This window comes from Excalfactoria chinensis, chromosome 21 (genome assembly GCF_039878825.1).
Source record: "Excalfactoria chinensis isolate bCotChi1 chromosome 21, bCotChi1.hap2, whole genome shotgun sequence".
Taxonomy (NCBI): Eukaryota; Metazoa; Chordata; class Aves; order Galliformes; family Phasianidae; genus Excalfactoria; species Excalfactoria chinensis.
In genome coordinates, this window is record NC_092845.1 from 5,067,666 (window position 1) to 5,087,689 (window position 20,024).

At 48.4% G+C, this 20,024-nt stretch overlaps 1 protein-coding gene across 4 annotated transcripts in view; it reads left to right on the top strand.

Moving 5' to 3' along the window:
* Positions 1-20,024, top strand: part of ETS1 (ETS proto-oncogene 1, transcription factor) — a 60,631-nt gene that overhangs the window by 2,682 nt on the left and 37,925 nt on the right. The window contains exons 1-3 of one of the 4 annotated variants that reach the window (XM_072354999.1): positions 1,003-1,073; positions 2,932-3,014; positions 4,419-4,563. In XM_072354999.1, the coding sequence (XP_072211100.1) occupies positions 1,070-1,073; positions 2,932-3,014; positions 4,419-4,563 (232 nt within the window). In that variant the 5' untranslated portion in view covers positions 1,003-1,069. Of the gene's footprint in view, positions 1-1,002; positions 1,074-2,931; positions 3,015-4,418; positions 4,564-20,024 lie in introns of those variants that run through there. The other 3 variants (XM_072355000.1, XM_072355001.1, XM_072355002.1) reach the window with 3 other exon arrangements.

Sequence of the window (20,024 nt, forward strand, 5' to 3'; positions counted from 1 at the left end):
TGCAAGGCAGCCTTTTGAAGGGGCTTCATATACCCAGTAGGTAAAGCTCATCTCCATCTAATACCTAGTTTTAATTTCTTCCTAATTTCTACAAGGGTATGCGTTTATCTTAAGGACAAATCGTTTTTTTCCCCCTTTTTAAACTAAGATGGTAATTATTTTCTTAAAAATTCTCCCGTAAAAGAGCAGGGATGGATGTTGAAATGAAATTAAAATGTTAATTAAGTTTAGAAATGACTGAAGAGTCTAATAGCTTTGGCTGGTACTTGATTAAGCCCCAAAACAAGCTCTGCTTCCCCCACACGTTTTCACTATGAGACGGGAATAATAAGAGCAAACAATGGGATGAATCAAGCTGTTAAGTCATTAAGGATTTTACCAAATGGCTCTGATTCCCCTCTATTTATTAACACTTTGCAGCAAGCTGCGGATCTCGATTATCTTGGTGTAAATCTGCGGCGATTTCCTCAATTTTGGCAAAGTTACCTGACACAAGGGATGCTGTCATTGAATTCAGTTCAACTGCAAGCTCCTGAGTGGTCATTAAAGCTCTCTAATGGCATCCAAGGGAAGGAGAGGAGCTATTTGGGCTGTTATTAGAGGAAGTTCAACAGAAGAAAAATATGGCTCAACCATCAGGGAAACTTGCTGACAGTGAGAGATGTATTGGGCTGCGAAGTAATCTCCTATGGGAAGTGGTGGATGTTCTGTTAAAATCAGCCTGCTTTTGCCTTGCCCCTCGTTGCTGGCTTTGCACACCTATATCTGCAGAGCACAGCTCTTCTGTAGAGTGGGCTGGAGCTGTTGGTACTGCATTCCTGCTCTGTGGTAATGTTGTTGTATGGGAAATGTTGAGTCCGGGCCTGGATCACTGATTGGGCACGTGGGGAAAGGATGCGGTCAGCCCTTGGAGCACAGGTGAGGCAGTGCAGCTGTGTGTCTGGAAGGGGTGGAGCCTGGCTGTACCTCTCTTAGACCTCATTTAAGGGCTGATTGCTCCTGGGGAAGAATCTCTTTCTGGAGATCCTTCCTTTGTGGAGTATTTCCCTGTGAGCCTGGACCTTTGGAGATGGGTGAGCAGTCCTATTTTCCTTCCCTTATAGCACCTTTCTATTGCATTAGTCTCTTTGTTGTTACACCTTTTCTATTACCATTCCATCACGTTGAGTTCTCTGATTGTTACAGCTGTTGGTACTCTTCATTGCCTGCAGCCTTGCCCTGTATGTGGGAGGCTTCAACCAAAGTGGGTGCTGCTTTGAGTATCAACGTGTGGCACCGCACTGGAAGGTTTGGTTCAAACAGTGCTCGGTGAGGCATGAAAGCAATTTGTAAGCAGTGTGCAGCGTGGGTGACTCGATCAAAGGGAAACAACAAAGCCAAACCCCAACTGCCTGCTGCAAAGCAGGAAAACGGGCTGCTCTGCTTCTGGTGCCACTTTGTCACTGCTATCACCCCTTGCTCTCATGTGTGCCCGTGCTGCTGGAGCACTTGGGTCAGCCTGATGGTTTCTGTAGTGTCTGTCTTGTGCTGGTGCACTTTGGCAACATAGATCCTAACTTCAGAGCACAAGGGCAATCAGTCACGGTTAGGTGATGCAGTTGTACCCTTTTAAGGTTAGGAGCAGAGGGACAGGTGTGCGACTGAATGGGGTGGAGTGACTTTCCTTTGTTGGCTGGTTTGCAGAGATGGCTGCTCTGCACCCTCTTTTATTCTCCCCAGCTGCAGTGAGATTTAAGACAACATGTTTTAACGCCTGGTAGGGCAGGCTGGGAGGGTGTGCTCTGATGCTAAGATCAGTTAAGGCTTCTCAGCCGCAGTAACTTGCAAGACGTGTGCATTTAGGTTTGCTTTACGCACAAGGAGAAGCAGATCCGTTGTTCTTTCAACACGTTGGTAGTTTTCAGTTTTGTGAATTAAAAAGAGAAGTAAAAAAAAGCAATAATAATACTGGTGTTAGAGCAAAAGTTAGTAATAACAAGCAGGAAATGATGATAATAATTTAATACACATATACACGCAGGTGTTCCACATTTGGCCATTAGTCACACCGTGTGGTGGGAGACGTTATCTGCAGTCCCTGGTTGCTGAGGTGCTGAGTGAGACACAGCTGGGGCAGGCTCTGCCTCTGCTGGCTGTGTGCTAACAGCAGCCCCAGCCCAGTGAGCAGGGAGGTGGGGGCTGTAGTGCCCACTGGAGCTGTGGGCATGGAGCAGAGGCTGATGGAAACCTGGGTGTGCTGGCTCTGAAGGGTGGCTTGGGTGAATGTTTGCATCTGCAGCACTCGTGCTTTTTAGCACAGGAGGTCTGCAGGAATACAAGGGTGTGTATTTCAGAGGCTCTGGAGCTGCTGTGTCCTCAAGAAAGTTGGGAGCGCAGCAGCTCTTCTGGCTCTTGAGCTGCGCTGTGTATCAGTGTGATGGAAACAGTGATTCCCTTTGGCTCCAAGTTGTTGTACCCTGCCCGTGTGAGCCCTTCTGCACTCAGGTCCCTGCCATGAAATGGGTTGGTGCTGACAAAACTGCAGGGAAGGTGTTGATCTCAAGGAATTGGAGGGGGGGGAAATGGCAATTATTCCCCATCAGTTTTACAGCAAGGGAAATATGATCTCATCCACCCTCTGAGCAGCTCCATCAGCTTCCAGGTGGTAATTCATTCATCGTTGTCCAGCTCCCATCAGTTTACATAAATGGGTTTGTGTTTGCATTGTTGTTGTATATACGCATCCAATCACAAAATCAATTATTAGTATAGTTGGGTTTTTTTTCCTTTTATTTTTCCTGCCTTAAGTTGCTGAGATTGACAGCCTGGTGCTACCCTTATACAGCTGTGAGAAGGCACAGACTTTACAGCAGGTCTAGCTGAAGCTCTCAATTTTTACCCCACGGCAGAATTCTGCAGCAGAACATCTGATGTCTGCTTTCCTTTCTGCAGGCACCTCAAAGATGATGAGTTACTACATGGACACAACCATTGGCAGCACGGGCCCTTACCCTTTGGCTCGCCCTGGAGTGATGGTAAGAAAGGGATGGGGGTTATCTTTCTATCTCTGGCGGTGGCTTTTCTCTCTGGCTGCTGTGACAATGGCAGACCATTCACTGACACAGCTTGGTGTTGACTGCTAAATTGTCCCAAGGTTCTACATAGTTCAGAGCAGCATCCAAAGGCTGAGTGTTTGCCCAGAGCTTATCTCAACCTCTCGAGCTTGCAAACCCAAGCTGGAAATAGGATTGTTGCATCGGATTTCCTGTGCTTGTCGTCAGAGGAGGATTGTTAGGGTAACCATTGTCCTGCAGCCTCCGCTCCCCATGCTGACCTTCACCTGCTGTGGATGAATGCAGCAGCATCAGCACAAAGCAGACCTGGCTTTGGAAAAGCTTTGGTTGGGTTGGCAGGAGTATTTTGATAAATATTGGGCTTCCTCTCCCATAGCAGCCCCTTTTTGTTTGTGCAGCACTGGCCATGCCTATATGGATGTCAGCAGCTGTGGGATGGGTCTGACGTTGCCTTGTAGTGCTCCTGGGCTGTGCTCTTTGTGCTGCTGATCACCTTATGTTTGTACATGACCTTTATTGAGGAGATCACATCAATGGACGTTTTGCCAAAGAAATGACAGCTAGCATTAAAGACCCTAGGCAAGGTCAGATGTAAGCTGTATCTCTGAGCTGGGACACCAGGGGATACAAAAGACTTGCTAGAAAGCAAAATTATCACCAAATTAGGAAGAAAAGGCCACTGTGACACATGAAAAATGTCTAACACGGCTCAATATCTTCCTTTTAAATGGTTCCAAGTATGCGTTTGGCATTTAAACATTGATTGGAAATGAAGCAAAACTGTTTCCATGTGGGGAGCTAATAATAAAGAAATGAATGGTTGAAAGCATCCTGAGTTTATTTATGTGTATGACTGCATATATGCATATGTTGCTTATTCTTCTACCGATGTATACATGTATGTGGCATGTGTGTAAAAACACATGATGTGGTATATGTGTGTATACATCTGTGTGCACATATGGTCTGTATTTATGTATGGTGGATGTATCTGTAAAGATAAATGTAATGTGTGTATATATATAATGGAAGTGATATCGTGGGATTATTTCCGTACATCTCTATGTGTGTATATATTACATGCATGAAAGTGTATGTGTGTCAATAATGACAGCTGTACCTACAGCTAGGCACATGCATACACCTACCTGCCTATGTAATACACACAAGCACATGCAGATAATATATGTGAATAATGTGCTATGTTATAAGGGGCTTTCTGACCCCATTGTGTCCTCCTGGCTGCTCAGCTGGGGCAGTTCTGGCCCAGGTCAGGTAAGTGCTTTGTGACTTTATCATGGAGGGGAGGGGTTGGTTCTGGGTTTGTTTTGCTGTTGAGGTGATGTGATTCCCTCCCTTGCCCAGAAGCAAGGTGCTGGCAGCTGCTGTGAGGACCCTTGGATGCCATGCAGGCTGCAGTCAGCCTGCTGCCCACCCAGGACGTGCTGCCCACCGTGGGATGAGGTGGCCATCCAGGAGGTGCCCACTGGCCTGGAGCACTATGGAACAGGTAGGAAACCTGTTCTGGGGGATGTGGGGTGTGGGGAGGGCTGGCCCACTCCTCCCTGTGTTGGTGGGGCCTGGTGATGGGCAGGTTTAATGCCCTGGTTTTCATGTGCATGGCCTTGAGCTGGTTTCTTCTGAAAGGTGATGAGGCCTCCGTGAAGGGGAGCCTGCACTCCTGAGTTCTGCTGTTACAGTGAATTTGGGTTTCTGTCCCCTTCCTTCTGGGGATGATGGGCATTCAGTGCTATATGGCTGCAGATGGAGGGCATGGCCATGCTGTGTTGTCAGGGTTGGGTGGTTGTGATACACCCTACAGTTAAGCTCGTGCCCTGGCTTTGACTAAACGGCGCTGCTCTGTAATGCATTCAGACTCTGAAAGTCGTTACAAAATCACCGGTGACTAATTCTTGCCCTGCACTTTGTTCAACTTGTGAAGCAGAACTTCAGCTTGGGCTGCTGCTTGTGTAACTGACAGCGCAGGGTTCTAGGTCTGTACCAAAAGGTGTGATATGAGCAAAGGGCTTCGGGCTTTGGTGCAAGCCCCTTTTTCCCCTGAAGTGTGCTGTGTTTGCTGCCCTTGCGTCACATATCTCAGAGGCTTTCCCTGTCCCCAGCACAGTGATTCCACCAGGTCTCACATCCCAGCTGTTCTATGGCAAAAGGGAGGGCTCAGGTACAACATGGCACAGGCCAACAGCAAAACCAAGTGAAAGAGCTCGAGTTGCATGAATGTGACCTTTGCAAAGGGCCAATATGAAGTTTATGTTTCACTTAAGTCCCACATAAGCCTATCGTGAAGCACATAAATCCCATGTAAGCTTTTGCATGGCATGTGCTGGTCTTCTGTGACTTGTTCCTGGCTTGTTAGTTATGCACATTGGCCCCTTGGGAGGAGCAAAGCCCTGATGTTTGGAGACTTTTTGCAACTAAAGAGTTCAGCAGAACCAGTGACTGCTGCGGTCAAACGTACAATTCGAGATCTCTCCTTGGCAAATATTCAGGCATTTCAGTTCTTTTTTTTCCTTTGGTGAACACTTGTGTGTTTGCTGGATGCGAATGGAGAGCTGTGGCTGGAGAAAACCTCCGCTGTCTATTCCCAGCCGTTCTTCTTTCAGCTCTTTTGCTCAACTCCTGTGGGTGACCTCTCTCAGCGTGATGTCAGCTCTGCTCTGATGAAATCTGCTCTTGCAGCATTTGGATTCACTCAAACGTTTTGCAAATCTGTGCCTGGAAAGTTTTCTTTGTGTGTGTGTTGTTGTTTTTTTCCCTTTCCATACCCTCTCCCCTTTTCTGTGAAAGCAATCTCTCCAGGGACCAGCATATCTGTAACCCAGATCTCTGTTACCCCGTGCTGGGTCTGTGAAATTTCTTGCTGCAGAGATTGGAGCCTGGTTCAAAGCTCATTGGAAAAAAGAGATGTCACTGTCTCTAGCAGGTTTGAGTCCAACTTGGAATACATTGAGACTCATTGGAGAGGCCTCTAATTCTCATGCAGTACCTAAGAATTAAGTTCAGCTCCTTCCTGTTGCAGTGTGTGGTACTCTTTCTCTTATTATTACTGTTATTTTAATGCTCGGCCACTTTTTTCAGAGTCTAGAGGGGTTTCTAATTTTAAACGAGAGGAAATCCTCATTTGTATATACTGCTAGGAACAGTCTTTCATTTCTCCTTTGTGTTTTGGGTGTGCATGAAAGCCATTTGTCATCTATTCTTCTGGTATACTGGAAGCTATTTTAGTTTTCATGGTCTTGATGTTGGTGAAAGAAACAAGTCAGCAAGGAAAATGCAAGTGTGAATATATCCTCTTGCAACAGAAACCCACAACACTTCTCCAAGTTTTAGAGCTGCTTGGCTTTGTTGAAAGACATTTTGCCTTTGAAGCTCAGGTGAGTTTATTTACATTGTGCTTGAAGTCTGCTAAGATAATTTGGTGGTATGTATAAAGAAAAGCCCGATGTGGATTTGGTTTGTAGATAAGGATAAGAAGAGGTGGGTTTTATTTTGTGTTTTTATTACAATAAGAACTTGGAAGTGATGCACTGTTGTGTTCACTTGTTAGCTTGCTGTCACAATCTGCAGTGCACAAGTTGGGACTGTGGCTGCACCGAGAGCCAGCTATAAATGGGTCCATAGCAAGTAAAGAGGTTGTCCCAGAGGTGTTAGAAAACAAGCAGTGAGTGCTGCCTGCTTTGGAAAGCTGGCTTCTGTGGGAACAGGAGTGTAGAGACTGTTACTCATTAGTTGCATTATCTGGTGACCCAAAATCAAGAGTGTTGTGAGTCTGTGTGAAGCAGCAAAGGCACTAAAAGGATGTTGTCACACTTACTACTGGGATTTCCAGTTCTTAGGGGAATAGTGTCCTAGTATTACTCTCTCATAAGATTTTTTTGGTGGCTACAAGGTTAGGCACAAAACTGGAGAGGAGGAAAATGTTTGACAGCAGCTCCATAATTTCAGCACTGACATCGGCCTGGCTGTGCTGTCTTTTTGAGCCAAGGTCACTTTGACAACCTCTTCCACTATGAACTGGTTTATTTTGCTTAGTGATAGGGGAGATAAAACTGTTGTTAATGGCAGGAGAAGGATGAAATGCTTCTGGCGGAAGAAGTTTCTCTGATTGCTGTGCTGACTTAGCGCACTTGGACTGAAGGTGTTCACAGTCTTTGGACACTAATAGGAACCTCTGTGTGAGTGAACTTGCTTTCTCTCAAATGAATGGGTCTGAATTTGAATTCTGCAAGACAAGGAATGAAAAATGTTTTCTAGAGAGGCGATTAGAGCTGTGGTCTGACCCTGCTTCATTGGCTAGTGCTGCTTTGAAGGATTTCAGTACCAACACACCGTCACAAACAGAAAGCATTGCCATAGGCTGATCCCCAGCACCCAGAGCTGGAGGATGACTCAGTGCAGAGAGGACAATTTGACTCAGTCTGTGGCTGATACTGTCTGGACACATTATTTCTCAGCCCACCAGAAAGGGTTTGTTGGTTTGGGGGCAATGTGCGTCCCTAATGCAGCCCTGCATCCAGCTCCCTGATGCTTGATGGACATCTTGTCTTGGGTTCTACAGTCTGGGCTGCAGCAGTATCATGCTGGATTTGGCAGGAAAGCAAAGCCTTTGGAGCTGAAACAAAGCATTGCAGCACACTGCATTGCCCCACACCACGTGGAGATGCCCTCCCTTTGTACCCACCCCCCTAACTCTGGCTGTGATCTTTCTCCAAGCTCTGCTCTGGGCTCAGAGTGCACTGCAGACAGAAATCATATGGGGGCTGCCTGCATCCATTGCAGACTCTCTCTGCTTTTCCCCACCTTGCCCTCCCATGCTACAAGACCTGTTCTTTACCCTGCTGGGTCCTGGTGGAGATCCCCAGAGGGAAGCTCTTTCTGTGAGCGTTTTCTGGGCTGTCTTCCAGGCCCATGCATGAAGGAAGGGAGCATGGGGAGGGGGAAGGTGGAAGCTGACCAGGCTCAGCCCGATGGCTTCTCCAGCTGCAGCACATTTTCCAAGTGAAGCTTAGGGGGGAAAAAAAAATCTGCATTTTTTTCATGTCCTTTTATCCTATTTTTAACTGTGGCCTCCTTCCTTTTCTCAGCCTCCTCCAACACTTCCCCCCCCCCCTCCCCTGTGCTGCTGCTGCCTCCCCCGCACGCTCTCTGCAGAGATGAATGGGCGTCTCTTTGCAGGGCACGCACATCTGCTTGCGGCTGTGAGACCCTGCAGGACTTCTCAGGCAGCTCACAGCCTGGCTGTCCTCTCTCCCTAATAAATGAGGAGTGGGCGAGGGAGGACATGGAAGAAGGTGAAGGGAAACAGCAGTGGGTGGAAGAAGCAGTGAGCCACCACTGATAGGGACGAAGTGGCAGATACCATTCGTTTCAAGGCTTAATATAAGGCACAAAGTCATCCATGCAGATGTTTCTGCCCAACCCACTGCTACTCATTCCCCCCAACTCAGAGCTTACCCCAATTCTCCTCTGTTGTCCCACTGCAGCTCTGCCAAGGGATGAATGAGGCCTTTCTGCTGGGCTTTGTTGTCATCCTCCAGCCGGCGTGGCGGTGCTGCCTCACACAAGCCTTGGGCTCTGGCACTGTTTATAGCCTGGCTAGAATGAGTTTCTTTGACCCTTTTTTCTTCCTGGCAGTCTTTGGGTGTCTCATTGACTACAGTTCAAGTCATGTCACACCTACTATAAATGGGCACTCTGGGTTTGTTGGAGGGCAGACACAATTTTCTCCACCAACAGCACTTACTAGAGGCAGAGAAAAGATCCCTCTATGTCTCGTGAATGAATTGTAAAGCCATGGGCTGCCTGTGTCTCCTGGCACTCCTACAAGGGTCCTCTGAAGGGTACTGACCTGCCACTGATTTGCTCTCCAGGTTAATGGGAAGTGATTGCTGTCTGATTTGTGTGGATCTTCTTTGTTCTGTAGGTGAGGAAAGATGTGCTGGTGACCCTGTGATACCTAGGTGTGCTCCCTCTACATCTCCTGCTGTAACCTGCTGCAAGTCAGCACTTGGAGAGGTTTATTTGCACTGAAGCAAGAGAATGACAAAAATCCAGGCTTTCACTTTTCTATTTGTTTCCTGCCTGACCTTGGAAAAATCCCTGTCTTGCCTCACAAAGACAAAGCCCAAGGGAGATCCTTGCACGTTGGGTTGTCACCAGAGAATGAGCACTGAGCTCTTTTCCCACTTGAGCTGCAGACTTGTGTCAGCTGGAGATCAGCTGCTGCGTGTGGGATGAATCGTGCTCTGAACAGGGAACGGTGCTGGGTGGAAACAGGGAGAGTGTTCTACTTGTCTGGGGGGGGACACCTACAGATACGAAGGGGGCTTTAGAGCTCAGCCAGAGGGAGAATTCCAGATGCTCTTAAAACACTGCACTAGAACCATCAGAAATGTGAGCAGCAGCACTGGTGACTTTGGCACGCTGTGGGAAGGGCTCACTTGATGCACAATCCAAGAGGAAAGGAATGGAACAATGGGCTATTCCTCAGTGTACTGAGGGTGACTGTGGATGCCTCTCATTGAGTTGGTCTTGGAGTAGCATAGGTCCTTGTCTAGGGATGGAGTAAACCACCCTCTGAGTGCACCCATTTGTTTATCCATAGGATAAGGCTATCCTGTGCCACCCTATGCTTACTTGAGCAAAGCCACACAAAACACAGATGCCTCGTTGTTCTTTCCCAACCTTGTTTGCCTACAGAAGTGTGCTGGAACCTGTGAGTGCTTGCTTCTGGGGGCAATGAGCAGCTGAGCACCTCTCCAGGGACTTCGGGTTGCACGTGGCCAGCCCTTCCCACAGCAGTGCCCTCAGAGGGCTCTGTGCTGGCATGGAGCTTGGAGGGCAGCATGAAGCCAGCTTCTATTTGTGGCTGGGCGATGCTGGGAGAGCAGTGTGGGTCTGTGCAGGACAGGCAGAAGGAGATGTGGAGAGCATGGGGGGCTGGGACCCTGCAAACAGCCTGTTTCTTTCAGCTCCTGGCAGCGTGAAGCACCTCTCTCTCCCTCCAGATGTTCACTGTGTTTATAGCTGCTGAAGCAAGAGACTGAACTCTCATTAATACGTTTCTCTCTCCCTCTCTTGCATTGAAGCCAGAAGTCTCAGCTCAGAGATTGCAGCTGGAAAGGAGCTGAGGGTGAGGGGTGGGAGAGAGAAGGGAGGTGTATGCAAGCCTCCCATCCCATTCAACTCCCCCTCTCCACTTTCCTCCCCCCGAATCCTCCCAAAATACACATGCCCTGAAAAAAGAAAAACACTAGCAGATTTTTTATTTCAGAAAGTAAACACTTAGGCCATGGGGGTCTGGAGGTTATGGGAAAAGAGGAAACCATTGGGCTAATCAGGCTGGGACACACTTCCCCTGCTGAAATAAACCAGAAATCATTGCATTACAGGGTGCTGCCGTGGTTAACCCTGGTGCTGCCAACACAGCTGAGCTGAGGAGCTCGGAGCCTGCCCACGTGCTGTTCCCCCCATTCCCTGGTCTATGGCCAGAGCCAAGTGCTGATGCAGAAGAGGGGCCAGTGCTCTGCAGAGGCCCTTTGGCATGCTGGCCCTTTGGGAATGAGATGTTGGGAATTTTTAGTAGGAAATTAAGCGTTGTTTTTTTTTTCCCTTATGGTTTATGAGCCGTCCTATAGATTTTCATAGCTATTCTTGCCTGAGAACTCTGTCTGACTTGCAAACAGCTACAGAAAGGAAATCTTTCTCTGCTTGGTTCAGCAAGTTTTGGGGGTAATACCTGCAGACCTTTGAACGTTTCTTTTCAGAAGGCTTTTGATTCTTCTTAGATTTGTGTTAGGTGTATGACTGTAAGATTGCCTTTGACTTGGTTGCAGACCCTTCAGGATGGATTCCTTCCTACTTTCTTTTACTCCTGTGTTGGTCAAACACAGTATATGGGATCTGTGTGTGGAATGGGGAACCCTTGGTGGACAAAAAATAGCTGTAGCCCAGATGTGTGTGAGCTAATAGCCCTATGTGCCAGCTTTACAAAGATATCCAGTTGTTCTCACTAAGCCTGACCTTGGACTTGCCCTGTCTCCTATCAGTTGCCCACTATAAATGGATACTTGCTATCTGGTCTCACACATCTTAAGACGTGCTGCAGTTACCTGGGTTTCAGAAAGGCTGGGTCTCCAAGCATGAATGTTTATCTCTGTGGATCTGTTTCATCCTTGCTCCTTGCTGTGATTGCTGACCCCCTTTGCATCCTGCCAGGCACAGACAGATCTGCAGTGAAGCCCAGATGGGTTTTACACCCAGTTCCTTGGCTGCTTTGGGAATCCAATTCTTAGCAAAATGCTCATAGCTGAATTTTGGCACCCTGCTCCTCTGCTCTCCCTGCAAACCTTCCCTCTGCCAGCAATTACCCCAGAGAGACTCAGCTGAAAGGAAAAACCAGCCCTGAGCACTTTGTAGTCAGGGTAAAGTGATCTTTCCAGTGACATTACTGAAGAAGGCTTTACCTCATCTGTTACAGCGTAAGTGTTGGTGGTGAAAGGTGCCATCACCGGTTCCTTGAGCCGTCAGCCAGGCTCTTGCAGTGTTCCACCAGAAGGTAAATCCCCAGATAGCGATGATAGGGGAGTGCTGCAGACCTGCTGTGTCCCACCCCGCTATCTCAAGAATGCATTTGAACAGGAGCTGCTCTTGCAGCCTCTGGAGGCCGAAGCTTCAGATGGCAATCAGGCTGGATGCTGATAGTCCCACAGGGCAAATTTCAGAACTTTTGGAGCTGGTGTTCAGCTCAGATAAGCCCTGGAGAGCTCAGATCCTTTATCTGAGCCTTATCTGAGCTATTTGCATCACTACAATCTGAGAGACCACGCTGTCAGACGCTTGGGGAGGGGAGTGAGATGTCTGAGGATGGGCTGTCTGTCTGTTTGGGTGTTTTGAGCAGACAGACACCTTCAGGAGGACTGAGCTATCCTGTGCCACATGCAGCTCAGAGAGCTTGTATGCAGGTTGGTAGATGGGGAGCAGAGAGGGGAAACACCGTGCTTGGAGCCACATGGTAGGAAGGATGGAATGAGGTCCGACATTCCCCAAAAGTCCTACAAGAGATGGCATCCTTTAGCGCATCTGACTGAGGTCATTGGGTCAAACAGCTGAGGTTTGGAAGACCTTGGCTATGTAACTTAACAGAAGGTCTTCAAACATCCAAACTGTGCTGATTTCCATCAGAGTGAGATGTCTAAACCATTTACAAGGCTGCATGTAGCCACTGTATGGCAATTTCTTTTGCTGGAGATAGAGATTAATTAATTGTTCATTTTATGGCAATACTTAATTCATCGAGGTCAGGCAAGTAGCTAGAAGTCTCTGGAGAATGGCGTTGTGTAAGAGCTCAATATTGCTTTAAAGAAACCAATGCAGCAAAAAGCCATCTTAACCAACACCAAGCCATTGGTGTGACAGTCCCATTGAAGCTATGTATAGCCTGCTGAACACGTGCTGCAGTTTACCCAGCTCTCCAGATGGGCCTCCCCCTGTGGGGTTTTGTATCAATAGGCTTTGAAACAGTTGCAGTGGGTCAATTGTTGGGTATTCCACAATGAATTAAATACAGGCTTCCTCCGGCAGCAGGCAGGGCTAACCAGGCTGTGGGTGAACCTTGGGAAGAGGGTGTCTCTGCAGAGAATGGAATAGACACAGAAAAGCTGCGGGCTTGCTGGCCTCCAAATGGCTTGTAGGAGTTGCAGGGAAAGCTTGGGGTGGGATCTGCATGTGGGTGTGTTCTTGATGTTGGGAGATTCCCAGTCAGCACTGATCAGCCCTTTGAGAGCTGTGTCTAGAGAGCTGTGGTCCCCTTCTCAGAGGCAGGACTCCTCTTCTGGGGTTTCTCCTCCATCCACCATATGCTGCAAAGGCAGGAGAGGATTCCAGTCCAGGATTCAACCTTTAACTCTGAAGCTAATTGCCGCCTGCCTGGAAAGGGGCTGCCTTTCCCCCACTATGTGGGAATGCTGCCATTGATTTCAGCGGGAGTATTGGGAACACGCACCGAAAAGCCATATAATAAGAATCAACAGTTCATGACATGACTTCCCTTCCTGGAAAGGGAAACGAGGCCGCTGACATGGCACATGTTGTGTGAGCAGCAGTACATGGCAAAAACACTTCTAGTTATTTGTGCTTTCCTTAGCAGAATAAATGGCTCCACCAAAGTGTAGACGTGATTTTAGGAAGTAATGGCCCAAGCCACTTCTCATCAGTGATGGTTTTTCAAGCGTCTGAAATGCTTTTCTCTCCAGTTTGTATGATTCACTCTCCACATCCTAAGTTCAAGGGGTGCAGCGGGCATTCATTTTGGCCAGGCTGATGTCAGCATTGAGGTAGAATAGGAAAAAAAGAAGGAGATGCCCCAAGGGAGCTTGCTCATGGAAAACTTCTAATTTGGTCATTTCCAGGCATCTTGTAGAAGAGCCTGCACTTGGGATATTTTAGCCTAGTTTTGCAGGCTCGAGAGGCATGAATAATTATGGAAAGCAGTGATGGAAATAAAGCTGGCATCTCAGTCCTGCCCTGGACCAGCTCTTCACTATGCTGCAAGCCTGGGGTGCCTATGTCTGCTGTGAGACATCTCCAGGGACAATGAAACCTTCTCTTCCCTGTTTTGCCTCTGCCCAGCCCTACAGGACCAGATGCTCCCTTTGTCTGCAGCTCCCGTTGTGTTCCTATCCAGGCAAACAGCTACTACATGAAAGTAGTAGCAGCTTCCCTTGCTTCACAGTAATCAAAGTGACAAGATAACGAGGCAGCCTGGTAGCCTGCTTTGCCTTACACTTGTGCTGAATTCCAGCCTAGGTGTCAGCTCAATCCCTTCCTAGATGAAATACTGCTTTTTTGACTTTCTTCTATTCATTTGTTACTGCTAAAAGTGATGGATTGCTCTGCAGAAATCATCAATATTTTGTCAAAGTGAAAGCCAAACACTTTCAGGCAAAGCTCAGCTTTTTCTGCTGCTGCCTGTGTTGATGCAAAAACAAATCTCTGTGGGAAATGCCAACATAGGAAGAAAATGAGGAAATATGTTGGGCTGTTCTGCATGATGCTTCCCTTGCTCTCAGATTCAGACCAAAGGGGCTTCAGGGCTGAGGGTGGCTGAACTCAAGAGGTCAACCTGGATCACTCCTAGGTGTTATTTAGCAAACTGGTTCAGTCAGCTCTATTGGCATATGGAAGCATCCTGGTTTGTGCCACAAAGTGTCTGCAAGGGATGCTTGTGCTCTCCATTCCATCTGTCAGGATGTAATGCTTCATCCAAGCTTTAGCTTCATTCGAGCTACAGCTTCAAGCCCCAAGAACTGCTGTTTTTAGGATTCATCAATCTGCTCCTGTCTTGTTGCACGTTGCCCTGTCTTCCCCCACATTTACACCTAGTAAGGCTGTCTGTCTCCGTGTTTGGTGTAGCAGATCCTTCCATAACCATCAGTCTTCCGACAGCCTTCCCTGGGGCCTTGCAGGCTGCAGTTAGCAGCAGACAGTGGCAGGAGGACTTTCCCCTCCACACCTACCTGAGACAAAATGGTTTTAGTGGGGCTCTCCCACGCCTGCCAAGTGCATCTTGACGCTCCCCTCCCCGGTGCTGCAGTTCCTCACTTCATTAGCACTGGAGATGTTTATAAATGGAAGAGATAATATTTTTCATTTCCAGTTTGGGTTTCCAGGGCAGCCACTTTCTACAGCACTTAGGAAGTTTAGAGAAGATGAGGTTATATAAACGATTTTTTCCCCCCTGGGTTCTTATTAATCAAGTGGCTTGCAGAGCCATTCCCATTGCTTCAGGATAAAGGGCACTGGCTGGGTGAGGGGAGGCAGGCAGTTAAGACAAAGCTTTTTTGGGAGGGAGGGAGCTTTTGCCCTTTTGATGCATTTGTGATGAGTGAAGCAGCCAGACCCGGCTGTTTGGGTTTGAAAGTGTGGCTGGAGAGCTGTGTGTTGTGCTCTTAGGTTACAGGCAAGAGGTGCTTTGGGCTTTACTCTGAGACTTGCCCCTGTTAGGCCATCAAGCAAGTCACGTAGCATCTTTGAATGCCAATTTACCTGGTTCTGTTGATGTATCCTTGTAAAAAATTGATTATTTGATTTAAAATGTTTGCATTGCCTGAGCATAGGGGAAATACCATTTGGACAGCAATGAGTTTCTCCCCGTGCTTTCTACAGTGAACCCCTATGGATGTGCACACACATGTATGAGCTAATTAATATATTTCCTGGCAAGCTCTGATGCACTTTTAAAGCTTCCCAGCACTTTCCCACCCAGGCTCCAGAAGCAGCTCCTGCCCAGCATTGCTGTGAGCATCAAGGGCAGCTCGTGGGCTTGGAAAACAGGAGTGAGCTACAAGTCAGTTCCTCTTGTTCCCATCAGAATGAAACCAAGATCTGTCTCCTCCTTCGTGCCCTTCCTCCCACTGCCTCCCCATGACCAGAGCTGAGAATGGGGGGCTTTCTGTTTTCCTTGGGTGGAACAAGCTCTGGCTGGAGCAGCGGGTCCAGCTGTTGCAGTCCTGGAGCCGAAGGTCCACAGGAAATCAGCTCGTTATTCTTCTGACCCACATTGCAGCTTTCCAGCCATATTCGTGGTGTGAAAACAATGATTTAAATAGCCAAGGGTGGAAAATAATGATTTAAAGGAGGTAAAGGTAATATATGCAACTATTGCTGACTGTACACTTGGCAAAGGGATGTTGTATTTCTTCCGGGTCTGGGGATCGTGTGGGAAGCAGTGAGGGGAAGGTGTTGAACATCTGGAGTGATTTAGCAGTTTTGTGCTGTTGTGTGAGCCTGTGTGCTCGTGGTGCTGCAAACGTAGCTGCCCCTGAAGGATTGGGATGGAGTGATGGGGAGAGAGGCTGCTTGCTGGAGCAGGTGCACACCGGGCTTTGCAAAAGAGCAGCGTTGCCCACATGGGGACAGATTGACATCACAAGGATGAGGGTGCTTTCTTTTTGCTATGTTAACCCAGTGAAAGGCGTGTGGCAAAAGAAAATGGTTTGCTTTAACCCAGAACGTATTTAGGAAGATATTGGTATCTCTTTTTTTTTCCTCTGGCTACCAGAAATCCAGAAAAATAAATCAAATAAATCAGCTATTTGCACAACTTGTGCTGCAAGCAGGGGGCAAGTGGAGGGAAGGAGCCGGTTTGTGTGCCGAACCCCTTCTATCTCTCCATCTCCATTCAACGGCTTTCAGGAGATAATTAAAAAACCGAAATAACTGGTGATGATGATAGCTACATAATGAGTGACGATGCTCGGAGTCGCAGGCCCCTACCGACCAGCTGTCTCTTGCCCATTTACACCAGCGAGGATTTAGGACTGAGGCGAGCTAATCAGGAGACCCTCATGGGGAGAGAGGCGTGTTATTTAATTAGCTTCACAATGGACTGACTGGGAGGCACGTGGTGGCTCTAATAGAAGGAGATAGATGTCCTTTTAGCTGGGCTAATTGTTAGGAAATAGCAGAGTCTTTGTTCAGCCCCAGCATGTGGCCTGTGATCTCGCAGAGCCCAGGGGCTGCCCGCTTATAATTTTAGACAGATCTATTCAAGCCTGCTCTGTAGCGCGGGGCAGAACAAGACGGGCATTGTTGTAGAGCCAGGATCGCTGTCCAAGAAAACCACCCGAAAAACCCAAACACGTGTAGAGCGGAATATTTCTCTGTCGTTCATTCACTATCAGGCCCGGCTGCCAAGCTGAGACAATTGGGAGCGAGGAGGTTTCCAACGCACGGCAAGGGTTTTCCTCTTTGTAACACTCATATGGGAGAATCCTTCACCCAAGGAGTGTCTCTACCAGCATCGTATCTGGGTGGGCAGCTCCAGGGTTTGATTGCTGGGAGTTCCATCCCATAATTCCCCATAAACACGTGCTGCAAGCATGGTGTACATGGGCGAATTGTGCCCATCTCTGAGTTATCTCCATAGATTTTGCATAAGCACCTGTTGTGTTTGAGGTGGGACTGTGGTTTGGGTTGGAGAGACCTTGGCCATCGTGGACACAGTGTCTGTAAGTCCCAGAGTCCTGCGCACCAGGAGATGGGAATCATGGTCTGTCCTGAGCTGTCCCCTTGAATCTCTCCATGGCTTGACCCTGTCATGGTCCCTTTGTGAAGCGAGAAAGCATCCTTCTGTTAAACAAGAGAGATGGAGGCACAGGAGTCTGTAAGAGGTCATGTGGAAATATTGACCAGGAATTAAACTCCCATCTTCTGAGCCTCTCTGTCCTGGCCACAGAGTTAACCTGAGGGTCACTGCGCTCCAGTCTTTGACTCCCCTGTGCTGACCAGTTCCAACTGTCTGTGTGCAACTGTGTTTTCCTGGTGGCTGCCATTTCTCAGGCTCTGAATTTGTACAGGTTGGCACTGTTCACAGTGACCACTGCTGGTCAATGCAGCCATGCACGCTGGGGGTAACTGGGAGTATCATCAGTTAAACAGCAAAACCATTGGGTCCTGTTTACCAAAAAACTCAGTGCTGTCACTTGAGGAGGAAAGGAAAAATGTACCAAGAGCAAACAGAGCTGCAGAACAGCTTACGAGGATTTTCCAGCCAGCCAGCTCTTCCAGCAAGGCAATGAGTGAGTGACAGCACCCCCCGCCAACGAAATTCAAGGCAGAATTACATCGCTCCAGCTCACATTAGCTAATCAGGTTATGAAGCAGCATGGGACCGCTGGGAAGCCAATAGCAGGAGACACTTGAAGATGCTTAAGCAGCTTGTGAGAGCTCTGATTGAGGTACCCACGGAGCTCTGACCAGCGCTGTGCTGTGGGGCTCTGCGCTGGGTTCCTGCCGCCGCGCTGGCCACAAAGATGCTTTTGTGAGCCATCTCCGCTGGGAAGCTAATGAGAGCAGGAGCCGAGGAGGCTCGGAGGCGGCTTCCTCCGCTCGCACCCGGAGGGCAATCAGAGGACGTTATTGTGGCAGGGTCTGGGCTGCTCGGGGCTGAGCTGAGGACTGAAGTCTGCAGCTCTGTGGCACGAACAGAAAGTTGTTTCTAGGGCAGGTGGTGCAAAGGACGGGGACCCTGCGTGTCTCTGGGCACAGAGCAGCCATGGGACCCCAGGGTCTGTAGCCATCTGGGCCACAGAGAAGCCAGCATTTCATGATGGACACCATCTCCTGCCCACACACATAAGATGAGCCTTCCCAGCCAGCAAAGCAGGGCACACAACACGTGCTGCTTAATGGGCTGTATTTGCGTGCCAGCTGCTTAGCCAACAAGGGGAGGCTGCTGTCACCAGAACTACTAACCCAGCATCCCTTTACCAGCATACAACAACTCTCTCAAATGCTTCCCAGCTATTACGGCTCTTGAAAGAATTCCTCATATAGTTTTAAATTCCAGGAAAGGTATCTCCCTGGGGAACAGTCATGGCAGCTGCTTGCTCCTTCCTCTCATTGCAGCGGGCCACCTCCACACCCAGAGCCACCTCCCTGCTCTTTCCTTTCTTGGAGTGGTGGCTGCTGCTCTTTCCAACAATGACCCTTTGCCGTAAGTCCTTTCATGTCTCCGTTTCTCCCTGGAATTGCACAACACTTTTTTTTTCTTCCTCTTTGCTCCTGACTTTTGTCTCCTGCCCTCTGGTTATTGTTTGCCTGACAAAGCATCAAACCGAGGCCCTGATTGCTCGAAGTCATTAAAAATCCCATGGTAGTTTTGGGGAAGGCTCCAATTTGGCTAATTACATTCTGCCATAAATATCCCCCTGCAGTTTTAATTGGTTATGGTGTTCTTCATTTCCTGTCCATAACAGCTGGGTGGTGTGGCTCTACGTTCTTACGTAGCTGCTGTGTTCACCCCAAAGCTGGCTGCATTTTGGGGCTGGAAAAGCACCTTTGCTCACCCAGCAGTAGAGGCACCCAGGGCAGCAGTAAGGAGGTGAGCAAACCCAAGGAGCTGTCCCAGATACAACATCTGGAGGAGAGCCCACAGCTGCCAGCTTGCAAAAAGGCTCAACAGGAGTGGATCTGAGCCTGCTAATGGAAAGGGCCAGCCCCAGCTAGGAGAGAGCTTGAGTCCACGTTGCAGAAGGGCTCTGGTGCCCTCACACCTTTCCTCAACTCTAAATGAATAATAATCATTATTCATTTAAACCAAGGTTAGTCAGCATCCCTGGAACAATGTGGCATTATTGCCTGTCCTTTCTTTGTTCCAAACTGTTGAAAAACAATCAGGCCGCTTTGCAGAGGGAGGGCAGATGGTTATCTCTGACCGACAGCAAAATCTTTGGACTGTATTAATGGCAGGAGGGCCGTTGTCCACAGCCCAACATCCTCCCTCAATGGGGGAGAACACGAACAGATATTAATACTGAAGAACAACCGAATGGAAAAGGAGGGCGAGTCTTGGATGTTGAAGAGGAAAGATTTTTCTGAAGCCTGTAAGCAGCAAATAGGAACCAGTTGCTGAGGCGAAGTCATGTTTGGCAGGTCTTGGACTCCAAATGGTCACATCCCAGCTGAAGAAACTAATCAATGGATTCCTTCCATGCCTTCTGTGAACACTGAGCCATTGAGCGGCTCAGCTGGAGTTCAGAGCCAGGGCTTTCATGTTGCAGGCTCTGAAGTGAGCACAAATTAAGGCAGTCGCTAGGATGGAGTCGAGTTTGAAGGAGAGATTCAGCTGCCCTGGGAGGAAATTTCTGTCCACAGCCTCTCTCTTCGTTTCCCCCACCTTCCCTCCACTTTGAGATCTGTTGCCCCAGTGCTGCTCTTGGAAGTGCTCCTCACTGTCCTGCAAAACAAAACAGGAGTTTGGGGGAGCTCAGAGCCCCCTGCAGCCATGTAGTTGTGTCTTAGTGTCATTAGCTCTGCAGGATCGGCACTGAGCCGTCATGCCAGGAGTGTGTGCATCTTCCCTAATAAGAAACACACAAGCTGCAAGAACAATCTTTATTAGAGCCCTTGTACGGGTCCAGAAGAAAGGAAGCCTCAATACAGGTGCATGGG